Genomic DNA, 12466 nt, shown 5'->3' on the forward strand with positions numbered 1-12466 from the left:
TTTTGTCATGGTGTGATATACGACAGGATGTCAAACTCAGATGTGATTCCTCTAAGACACATCAAGATTTGCCCTTCATTTTGCCTCCCCAAAAAACTCAGATAGATATACCCATAAAGGTATAATATCTAGTTCACAGATAAGATAAAATAAAGATCAAATCATTTGTTTTAATGGCTTGTGTGTAATAAAATCCCACAATTCATAAATAATAGCATTCAATAATTAAAACATTACTTTTACTTAACTAATGGAAATGTTATATTAAAAATCCTCAGTGTCATTCAATAAAGAGCACTTTCCTTTTTCTTTTTTTTGAAGAAAAAAATGTGACTGGTGCTTGCTCATGTAAAATGCTAGGTTGTTGTGGGTGTAGTCATGATATTGAAAATGAGGAATAGTAACACCAGCACTAATTTCATTTTTTATTTATTTAGTCCTGCCAAACAAATTAATGGCAATCTAACATGACAATGTCCATAATATATAAACTCTAAAAAATGCTGGGTTAAAAACAACACAAGTTGGGTTGAAAATGGACTAACCCAGTAATTGGATTGTTTTAACACAGCTGTTGGTGTTGCTTAAGACAACCCAAAACAACCCAATTGCTTGGTTAGTCCATTTTCAACCCATATGGGTTGTTTTTAGTCAAGCATTTTTTTAGTGTAGCTATATATATGTGCAATTTCCACTTAATATACAATAGCCTACAATAAAGCACACTTGGGGTGCCTTATTTATTTTATAAAAATCATAAAAATCAGCTTAATATTTTTATTTATTTTTTCGATCGCCACGGTTGCTGCGCAGCGATTTGTTGAACGTTTTTCGCTCATACGATGTGGATTTTATAATATAAGAATAATATTAAATATTATACTCACGTATTTTACTTCTTGTGTTATATAAATGCATCTTTTAAAGTCCATATACAGCCCACTGACAGATAGTACCCTGTCAGAGTGCTGTGACAGGACAGTGAGTGTTTAGGCAAATCTGACCGTTGCTTTGAATTTGGCTCTCCCGCAGCGCGCATGCGCAATCTGCGGCACGCTGTGCTTCTCTAGAGCAGCTGTTTGGGGTTTGAAATTCCAACATGGCAGAGGCAGTGGTCAGTCTTCCCCACACTAACTTGGAATGGTTTCAAGTCGCTTAACCCGCAGAAGCATTCATCAGCGAGCCCGTCGGATCGATGCCGCTCTAACCCGAGAGGCTATCCTGTCATACTAACAGGTAAGAGTTAACCCAGCTATTTCCACCGAAATTAGGAATTAAACTGGACTACAGGAGAGGAGCGCCTGCCTTTATCGCAACGCATGTCCAGTCAATGCATCACCGGGCTGAAATGAAGCGCTCGCGTTGCCCGCATCCTAATACATGGATTGTGTTTTGATACGAGACGCGATCGCGCGTGCAACGGGATGTTAACGCTCAGGCGGATGAAGTTGAATAGTTGCATATGATTAATTCGATTTTGCATTGGAAAGTGAGAGTGGGTGGGGTTGAAATTCTTAAAAGTAACTTTCTGCTGCACAAGAGCCGCATTATACACAATTATAATCTGGAAAAGTTTTAGCAGCCTTTCTTCTTCTTTTATTTTTTTTCGCGTGTCATGCATACGTGCATTTTTTTTAATACTTGACTTTTTTGGGGATCGTAAATGTGTTTATAAAGTAAAACGACATGCAATGCATGTCTTCATGTAGAGAATATCGGGAGGAAAACTGACATGAGCTGAGCTCGCTGTCGTGGTCATGTGTTTTCCCCCCTTCTCTCTCTCTCTCGCTTTCTCTCCTCCTCTCTCTCCTCCTCTCACATGTTGTCCAAGAGCTTTTGTTGGTTTTGCCTGCTTAATTATATGCATGTAGGTTAAATGAGTACCTGACGAAAAGGCCCCTGGTTTTCACAGTGTAATTCGATAGCTGAGAGGAAAAAGTGGCTGTAAGAAACCTTTGGAATTCACGTTTTCCTTTCTCCTGTTTTCGCCTTTGAGAAGATGATCACTAGCTCCAGTGTACATGGTACGTTGATTTATTGTTTATATTCTGGCATACACTGTTACATTTGTGCTTGCATGCTGTGTTTTAGTTTTGTCATGAAATTCGTGCTAGTCTTTAATCGGCATATATATTTATCTAACCTGTTAGATTGCATGTTAACAAAGCGTTATTTTTAAATGTCACTCGCATAAAACATTCCTAATGTATATATCTTGATCTAACGGAAGCGTGTTTGTATAAAAGTTGTGTAAATTTGCATGTTTACCTCAGTCTGTCAGAACTAACACAATGTCAACTAACTGTCAAGATGACGACCAACTTATTTTTGAATTAAGCGCGAGCTCTTTAAATATGTATTATCTTTTATGTATTTAAAGAAAACATGTAACGTTAATATCTGAATGTATACTTAACCGAGCCCTTTTACAAGCAAAATTATTATTCATGTTTAATGTTTAGTTTGGTATATCTAGGCTCTAGTTGTTTTGCATCTTGAATTTGCATCTAAACCCAATTATATTTAGATAAAAATCAGCGAGGCAGTGAGTGAGTTTATTAGCTTTTTATGGAGTTGGTATTTGCTTAATTGTAATTTACATAAAGCTTCATTCTGGAGTGATATGCATCATATGCAGTTTTTCTCAAACAGCTTAATATAGCCTATAGTAATATCTGCAAAGACTTGGTTTATTCAAGCCAATTATATTATTTGGTATACTAAATCAATCTCACAACACAATGTTTAGAGATTAGGTAGAAATTGCTCTCTGTATATATTCACTTTTTTAGTGTCTAAGCACTAAGCGGGAAGCATAGGGAAGTTACCAGAAGGAATTACTGTGTGGCCGCATACATTTTTCAGCCTTAATACGGGACTTCATCCATCAGTGAGGTTGTATATTACTACATTTTATAGTTCTTGAACATATTTGCATGCATTTTTGATGTGTGCCCTGCATTATGCACATTTTGCTATTTTTCTATGCATGTCCTTTCTTCTTTGTACTTGTGGATATTTCTCTCCTTCTTTGACAACATCCACAGAACTAAGAGTCAGTGCTAGACTGGAAACTTGAGGTCAGGAATTGATTTGTTGAAGGTTACGCGGCGCCACTGTCCTTGCAAACTCGTAGTGTGTGCTTTTTTTTTAAAGGCAATTGCATGTCGATTTGTTTTACATTTTCATATTCAAACCTTTGGTTTTCACACGTAACCAACTGACTACCCAACAAAAACATCTCTCCATTTTTTTTTTTTTCATTTATAATGTTAGTTATTTTTCCGAATACCTCTTGCATTTGCATTTTGTTATTTAAAAACACAATCAAAATGGCCTGGCTAAGACTGAAGTGTGTTTTCCATGCCTCTTCAGCTCTATCAATAGTAAAACGCACTACACGATGAGTGATTTCATTACTGTAGAGTGTTTTTTGTGATGTGTTTTAATCAAAGTGGACATTGAGCATGTGTTTTTTCTTTCCTGTAGGGAGGTCTAATAAGCCATTAGATGTGTAATGCACTGCAGTTAGCAGAGGTATATTAACACAACGGGCATCAGTGACCTATTTTAGCTTTGCAGATATGAGTTTGAGGTGTAAATGTTATTAATAAGTATACTTTAAGCTTTTAATATGATACTATTTTGACTAAGTGATGTGCTAGGTTGGTGCTCGGAGTGATTCCTTGTGGGCGCAGCGAGCGGCTGACGTGTGAAAGCGCTGTTATCGTTAACTCGGTCCCGATTTAACCTCAGGCTGGGCTTTATGAGCATGTTAAACGACACGACAGCTTCACACACTCCTGATTGCACGGCATGTCAGTTTGCGTGAGCCTGTGTGTGTGTTTGTGTGCGTGTGAGTCCGCAGGGTTGACATGAAACCTCATGTTGAGTTTTGTGGTGTGCGTGATGACAGATGCTGACCCCTCCCCTTTTCAGCACCCTCTTTGCTTGATGTATCTGGTGTTGACATTCTAGCACAGGGCTACAGGCAGCTCGCTATACACACTGTCCTATGGAAGACGATCATAGCCCGCGCAGCTGACGCGGCAATTAGCAGATGCGTGCAAACGATTAGATTGACATTTGCGTTTGGGCAATATTTTGACAAATTGCAAACATATAGTGATAGTGTTGACTTCAATGTTCGTTAGTTGGCGTTCTTATGTCATTCTAATGTATTTATTTCTCTTTTTCATGCAGTTCCTTTTTGTCATTCTTGCACGAATCTGTCACAGGGTCAGGCAGTATAAACATATTTAGAATTAGACCACGTTTCTATTATAAATATAAGTGTACTGTGCAGTTTCAACAGTAAGTCGCAATGTTTCTGTAATTATCTGTCTCTTTATTTGAGGGTTTTTTAGTCAACATAGTGATAGTGTTGGCTGTAATGTTCATCACAGTTTGTATTTTTATGACATTTGATTGCACTGTCATTTGCATTTAGCTGCCTGTATCCTGCAGTTTATTGGCTCAAACACATTCTTTTTGGAAAAGTATTTCACAAATTTGTGACAACACATTTAGAAATCAACAGCTTTGAAAAATTATAATACTTTGCAGTTTTTCCACAAATTATCATTTTTTAATGATCTCATTATTTGAGTTTTATAGTGAAAGTATTGTAAACACTGCATTTAAAATATGCATCTAAAAACATAAAGGCCTATATAAATGTAACACAGTCATCAAGCTTGCATTTATTTGGAGCAAGCCAGGTGTTTTTTTGTCAACTTGCTTATTGGTTTGATGTGTTAGTATTGGCAAAAGCATTGTTTCATCAAGGAAACAGTTGAATTCTCACATCTGACATGACCGGCCATATCTGGTGTAAATATAATATTTTTCAATATGCATATTTCAATTTCCTTCTGTTCTGCTGGTTTACAGATCGCTCTTTTACATATTCATGGGTGGCCATTAACGTTTGGACTTTGGAGGGTTTGCGTGAAATGCACTGTAGTTTTTTTTTTTAAATAGCACTGTAAAAATGATTCGACAAATAACCTAGAACGTTTCATCTGGATTTATTCAGGTCAATTACCTTAAATTATTTAATAACTCTAAATCAAGCTCAACTGGTTACACTTAAAAAAACAACATACGAGTAAGTTGCATGCATTAATTTTTTACAGTGTATGAAAGAGTCATCTATTGATCTGTGTTTGGCATAGCTTTTTGAAGCAAATGCATCATGCTGGGATTGAGAGCTATTACTCACCATGGCATGATGTGGGTTATATAGTTTTGTGGGGGTTTTTGTACTTTTTTCTGTTTTGTTTTTTGCAGTAGATTGCAGCCTTATTAATTGTTTAGTAACAAAGCCCACCACAGAATGTTTCTAAAAGAATGAATAGTACAAGAAAGTTTTTTTTTTTTTTTTGAATCTGTATGTGAATCTTAAGCAATTAAGTGAGTTGCAGGTTAGTGGTGGGTGTATGGCCAAAAGCGTTTATCATGGCATGAGTATTTGAAATCCCAGTTATTTTTGCTAGAAATTCAACAACAACAAAAAAAGGATTATATAAATAATCATATGGTGATGCATATTTTCTGGCTAATCTATTGATTGACATTTTTACAAATGAAACTTTATTTGGAGGTTTGTGGATGTCAACTAAAAGATAAAATTAACAATATCTGGCATAGGTAAAAAACTATTTGTTAAAGATGAGAAGGTTGTAAAATAAATATCTCACATTCTAAATTCTTATTGGACGAGCCACAAACCATAGTGCATGCATGTTGTGTGTTTTCGCAATGTTTCTTCATGTAAATGGCAGAAAACGGTCCATGTATAGCAAGCATCGTGCTGTAGGTCTACCGGTATTTGAGATTCAGAAGCCCAGCGTTGGTGCGTTAGACGTGTAAGTGGCCTGTGCCTCCTGGGATTGTTTGTATAAATGAGAATGACAGGTTTTATCTCAATCTAATGGTGACAATTAAAGGGAACCTTCAGACTAACTCGGCTCGCTGGCGGATGAGCACCTTGGGGGATCTCGGGGGCCGTTTCAAATTGATGAAACACTCATCCGTACAGACGGATACATTTGTCAGTCTGTGTAACAAATCTTATTCGGTACCCCCTGTCTCGGTTTCAGACAAAAGCCCGGCTCAAATGAAATCAGTAGCGGCTTGTCATCTTTAAGCAAATATGTTAAGCGTAGTCTCGCGCGCTTTTCATCCGAACGCTGAGGAAGGACCCCAAGGGAGACGGATGCGTGCAAACGCAACAAATTTCATTTCCACGCAGGGTTCGCTCTCTCTTTCTCGTGGCAGCTGGCTGTGTTATCTTCGTATGATTCGGTGTGCGCTGACAATTCTTTCACTGATCTAAGTTAGAGTGCATTTGGAAGTGGTTGCAGCTGTCTGTTGCTATACTGAGAGATGTGTTTGCTCTACTGCAAAGATGAAGGACCGTGAATCCTTGACATCCCCCTCCCCGCTCCTCTCCACCAGCTCATTTAGACACTTTCTGTCTGTCGGCCTCTCTCTGCCTCCCTCGCTGTGACTGACAGCATACGGGATGTATGTATGTTTTTTAAAATGCACACATAGGCCTGATTTCTGGTTTGCTTTCTCGGCTCTGAAGAAAGTGTTCATGCTTTAGGCTGTTGTCTTTAACCTTCCATGTATTATTCCTTAAACGTACTATTGTTTGCTTAAGTCACTTGAATTTCATTATTAAACGGCTGTTGTGCTCGTAATGATCGTATCCACCAAAAGCAAAACATTTCTAGGCGTTCTGCTCTAGTAAATGTTCCCGCCATTGAGATATTGGACAAAAAAGCTGTCTGATGATGTAAAAGATGTAGCGGTTCATTGTAAACCTGAACAGAGGTGAAGTGCCCTCATCTCTCATGAGTTTTTCGGCCTCTCCACGGGGCGAATCAACAAATGAGGACTTAAGCGCGCCACACGTATTGATTTGCAGAATGCTTGATTTGATTCATTTAGCTCGCTGTGGGTTATTCTAGTCGATAATCATGTAAGGAAAGACACTGAAAGGTGTTTGTCTCAATGTCTTTGCTCTTTCATTAGGGTCACGCTTGCCGGCTCCATGTAAATGTGGTGTTTTTAACATTTGTCAGGACGGTTTGATCTGTACTTAGCCGGCGATGTGATCTGATCAAGCGAGCACCGCCGCGTAACCGTGATTGACAGTCGGCAGTGAGGACGCCACTGGACTCCCGTTCATTATGATACGTCGGCAGGCTACACACACACACGCACGCATGCACGGCAGAACAATAACAATCAAAACAAAGCCAAATCACGTTCTGTTGACAGTCGGCTCCGTTTTAAAAGGTTTGACTCTTTCAGGATGGATGTTAACACACAACGTTGTAGAATATTTCTGCTTTTGTTGATAGCAGGAATTGGTTCCTCTGTTTGTATAGTTCAGGTTAGACTGTTAAAGCTAAAACTACCTGAAAATATTTTATTACCCTTTTGATGATGTAATATTTATGCATTTGCTCTCAAATGGCTTATTAGAGTGATTTATTTATTTGTTGAACTTAAATTCAGGCAGTCATTGTTGTTGTGTTCAAAATGTTTAATGTTAGTTAATGTAAGTTAAAATAAAGTTATATAATGAATAATCCACACTGTTTTTCTACTGAATGAACACTTGGAAGAATGGTAGTTATTTTCATTAATCTGCACCAATATAACTATTTACTTGCATATATTTTTTACTAACACATTTTACAAACTGTTTAATCAGTTTTGAATTTGGTTCACTGAAATTATTTAAAATATTTAATGTCAGAAGTACAATGGAGATCTAGCTAAAAAAATCAGGGCAATAAACTTTTTACTAAAACATTTTAATGTGTAAAAAAAACACTTCAGTGAAAATTGTATTTAGCGACGTCGTCCCTCGTCGACGTTGTGATTCCAATTGTGGAATCACAGTTTTGAATTGATTCATTGAAATGGACAGTGTAAAGTGATTAATTAAATCAATTTCAAATGTTAAATGATCTAGTTAAAATAATCACAGCCTTTTACTTGCATGTATTTTTACTGAAATTTGAATTCATGGTGAAGATTTTTTAGCAATGTCACAAATTAACTGTTGAATCAGAGTTTTGAATTGATTCACTGAATCGGACAGTATGAACTGATTCACTGAAATGTTTTAAAATGAAGGTCTAGTTAAAATAATCACAGCAATTTACTTGCATATATTTTTACTAAAACATTTGAACGTGTGAAACGCTTCCGTGAACAGTTTTAAGCGACTTGATTTGCAAATGAATTGTTGAATCAAAGTTTGGACAGTTTGAACCGATTCACTGAAATGAATCAAACTTGCCAGTTCAATCGTGGTTTACATCAGAGAAAAACAATCATAAAACCATATTAAAGTCACTGCAAACCACTTATTTCAAGAGAAATGTTAACCGTGCAAATGTGTTTCTCTTTGTTTATTCCGATAGACTCACTAATTCACTACAGGGCTGAGGAAAAAAACAAATGTTCGCTTTCTCATTGAAAAAAAGATGAGAGAGTTAATGCAACGCCTGCGTTTCAAACAAACAATCTGAATTATTAGATCGGAACATAAGCGGCGCTTTGGTCCTGTCTTTTTTCTGCCATTTCAAACAATGAGTCGGAGCTTTTGTTTTCACTGTCCCTGGTCACTAAAGCTGTCTGGCTACATAAAGCGAAGTGGCAGCGCACTGCCTGCTGGGGATTGGTTGCGAACACTCAATCCCCTGGTGGGAAAAACCAGTTTTAGCAGCAGAACTGTTAATCTAGGCAGGGCGCAGATTCTCCTGCGTTCCCACATTTGCTTGAGTAATTATCATACCCCCAGTGGCAAGGAGAGAGACATCGCCTTAAATCACTGATGTCTTCATTACTCTGTTTACATTTTAATTAGACATACTAAACTTTTTGATTTTTAATGGGCTTTGCAGAACAAGACATGTTCTCTTCTTTAGTTGAAGGGAAATGGAGGAGACGTGCTGAGAGCGAACCCTGCACCTCACCATGAAAGACAATCTGCACTTTTCTGAATATTTAACGCATGACAATAATTATTTCTGCTCTGACCTTTGATGCCAAACTATCCGGTTTTGAAGCGTAGCCTACTTTTGATGCGTCGCAGAGGGTATTGTTTGTTACCTCGAATGCCTGCGACGTCCTGTTTCGGTGTGAACTGACGGCTGGTTACAGGATTTTATCGTTTTGCCAATTTAAAGGTTGCAAAGAAAGGCCCTTTTCTCAGATCCTTAGTCTACAAAGTCCTTAGATGCATTTGTGTTATTGCGATTGGTCTAAGTTGAATAACTGTTAATCACAAACCAATGTCACCTGGTTTCTCAGGGCTTAGAATAGCAGGGGCACGCAAGAATTGTCCATACCTCGCTTGCAGCCGAGAAATGCGTCCTTTATCATTGAACAACCTTGAGAAATGAGACGAGCAATTTCAGTCCCACTTCAAGACGTTCTGTTGTGTTCAGAGAGGGATTTGTATGCCTGCTGAAGTGTCTGGAAATGCATAAAAATGAGAAACATTAGAGAAACGAATGTAGTAAAGAAATAAACTGTCATTGAATCGAAGCAAAAAGAAGCTCTCGGGTAGAGTGGGACAAACGTGTTATATATTTTTTCTTTGTGTTTCAGACGCCTCAGACGCTGCATATGCAACAAGTTCGCTGTTGACTGCAAGCTCAAGGCTTTAGCTGACCCACAATGCATCACTTTTTTGTGCACCCTTATGTCTTTTATTACAATACGATATCCTTGGAATTAGTTTGCACTGATATTTTGAAGGGTTTCGTCTCTATTATTATAGCTTTGATGGGAAAACCACCCAGTTCATTTTTATAAGCATCACTTTCTTTTATTGTGGGCTGCTAAAATCCCTTTCTTTAATTCATTATTTGATGTTTCGTGACATTTAAATTCATGTGAATTACCCTAAGCCAGGGAAAACATGGCGAGTGGAGATCACAGTCATTTGAAGCTCGACTTGGAGAGGGAATTATATCATCTAATGAGAACATAAAATTGTAATTAATGTCTTGAAATTAGCCTCTGAGAGAAGAAAAAAAAGTGTCCATTGATATGCATGGCAGAAAACATTCAGTGTGAGAGCCAATATTTTGGCTGTTTCTTTTTTTTTTTTTCTACCCCTGTCTTCTGTGCCTGGGAAAGGAAGAATGAAAAAAATCCTTCAGGAATGATGAATTGAGTTATCACGTTCAGCAGCTAATTGTCTCAAATTGATATTTTGATGTACTACTAAAGATCACATAAAAGCAGTCAGATCTTAATTAGGCTGATGATCATGGGGAGACGTGAGCTATCGCGCCGATGCCGCGCTCCAGCACTAACTTCCCGCCGCTCTATTCGTCCTCGGCGGAGCGCGGCTGGCTGACAGGTTGGCGGTGTGCCAAGGATTGATAGGAGAAACCTTGAGTGTGGCGGCGAGGAGCCATGTGAGGCCTGCCGGCAGGAGCGAGCGCAGATGGGGAAAGTGCTGTGGAGGCTTGAGGCGGCAGGCCTTCGGAAGAACGCCGTACCGTGGCTCACTGGCTTTAGGGTTAAGATTTTTAGGGTGGGCGGTATGGACAGAATCTTGTGTGATACTATCAGTAATTTTATATCATATTTATAGTTTTTACTGGAAATGCAACACATTTATATATGAAACTGAGTAGTAGCAATGCCATAGAATAATCCAGAAAATCAAATGCAAAAAAGTGAAAAATACCTTCCTTTTTTTTGTGTATTTAATTTTCAGTGGTGCATATTGTGTAAAAAATATATATAATAACTTGAAGTGTGCACTTAATGCAACAGGCGAAACTTTGCATTAGCAGCACTTGCGTACGTCCCCCGGTTTAAGAGACGAGGCTTAAAAAAGACTAAAATGCATGTTAGATCTGTTTTAACAGGAAGCAAATAGCACAGATATATCTTAAAATATGCCTCTGCCATTGTTTTTCTAAGACACATTTATTAAAAGCTACTTAAATTTCCTAAATTGGGCTAATCCTGGCTAGGTCTTAGCCCGGTCTGTGAAACCAGGCCCTAACTTTATAGGTTTAGTCCATCCTGTATGTATTCTTTTTAGTATATTTTATATCCGATGACCGATATATTGGCCGATAATTAATTCTAAATCCACATTTTTGAGAGCCTGATTACAAAAACAAAAGTCTCAGCATTAAAATCCATGCCCTAAGCACAATTATGATGTTCTTATTATAACTGTATGTAGTCTATAACATATGACAGACTTGAGCTGCACATGTTGCACTGAACTCTATTTTTCTTTTTGAAGTGATTTCAATAATATTTCAATCAATTCAAAGCCAAGCAGTGTGCATCTGAAGTGTCTCAGCCGAAGGACATAATACATTATTTATCGGATTAATATATATCTGCCAAATTTTCTTATCGGGCCAATAACGATAACATTAAATATTGGCCTATACCAATATGGTTGCCGATATATTGTGCATTCCTTGTTTTATTTGTATTTTTTTTTAATTGCCAAATATTTTTAATCAAATGATCAATACTTTAGGAAATTAGAGGCATATAAAATGGATTATGCTATTATTCTCCACCAAATTATTGATGCTTACTGATTATTTAAAAAGATTTTAAATTACATTTGTAATCCAAAGGCTTATTTGGTCCATATTTGACCAAAATTTGGGTTGAAAAAAATCCAGCACTTTTAGCCTTGAATTATTTGCCCTGAATGTTTTTAAAATAAGTTATTGCAAAATTTGACATTTCTCTCAGAAAATCCTAGAATTCAAATTACGCCACTACAGATTATAATTGATAGAAGAGTCTAAGTTGTGTGTTTGTAGGTTAGAAAAGCTAGCAGACATTCTCAAAACAATTCCCTATAAACCGACTTAAATGAGGTGTTTATTTCTGTGGCATAATCTTGGATCCCTTAAACAAACCAGACAGCTGCCCGGAGACTTCTGTCACGACCGCGATCTCCATTAGGAGTCGGTTTCAGGTAGTAAAGCCACCAGAATGCAGGGCCGGTCATCTTCAGCCGGGCTGTGCGAGTGTGTCTGGCTGCTGAGGTGGCAGGCTGGCTGTGCTAATGATGGGTGCTAATGTAATTAGCTCATCCCAGCAGTCTGCAGAGCTGCGCTTTTCAGCTGTCGCGCTCACCAGCTCACCGCTGACCCCGACTCACCCCAGCCTTTCACGGCCTACCTCTCTCTCATAGGCATTACCCTGCATTTAGTGCCCTGAAGGGCTGACAGCCTCGCCATTTGTTGATTTTTGGCTCCAAAACCTATGTGCATTTTCTTGTCAGAGTCAATGGGAAAATCAGAATTGACCCTATTTACTTTCTTAATGCACATTCCTGGTCGAATTGTGCATGATTCAATGGCTCACATTTTGTTATATTTTATCAGAATGGTATAAATCGATGCTTCTGAAATTGAATATCCTGTTTCACTTT

General features: G+C 38.0%; 1 protein-coding gene across 3 annotated transcripts in view; it reads left to right on the forward strand.

The window, feature by feature from the left end:
* fign (fidgetin) overlaps positions 1–12466 on the forward strand; it is a 226150-nt gene that overhangs the window by 149000 nt on the left and 64684 nt on the right. Inside the window, exons 1-2 of one of the 3 annotated variants that reach the window (XM_067444577.1) lie at positions 946–1236; positions 1913–2024. The exons of 1 other annotated variant lie outside the window; for it this stretch is intronic. In XM_067444577.1, the coding sequence (XP_067300678.1) occupies positions 2000–2024 (25 nt within the window). In that variant the 5' untranslated portion in view covers positions 946–1236; positions 1913–1999. Of the gene's footprint in view, positions 1–945; positions 1237–1912; positions 2025–12466 lie in introns of those variants that run through there. One more of the 3 variants, XM_067444578.1, reaches the window with a different exon arrangement.

Source organism: Pseudorasbora parva, chromosome 5, assembly GCF_024679245.1.
Source record: "Pseudorasbora parva isolate DD20220531a chromosome 5, ASM2467924v1, whole genome shotgun sequence".
NCBI classification, from domain to species: Eukaryota; Metazoa; Chordata; class Actinopteri; order Cypriniformes; family Gobionidae; genus Pseudorasbora; species Pseudorasbora parva.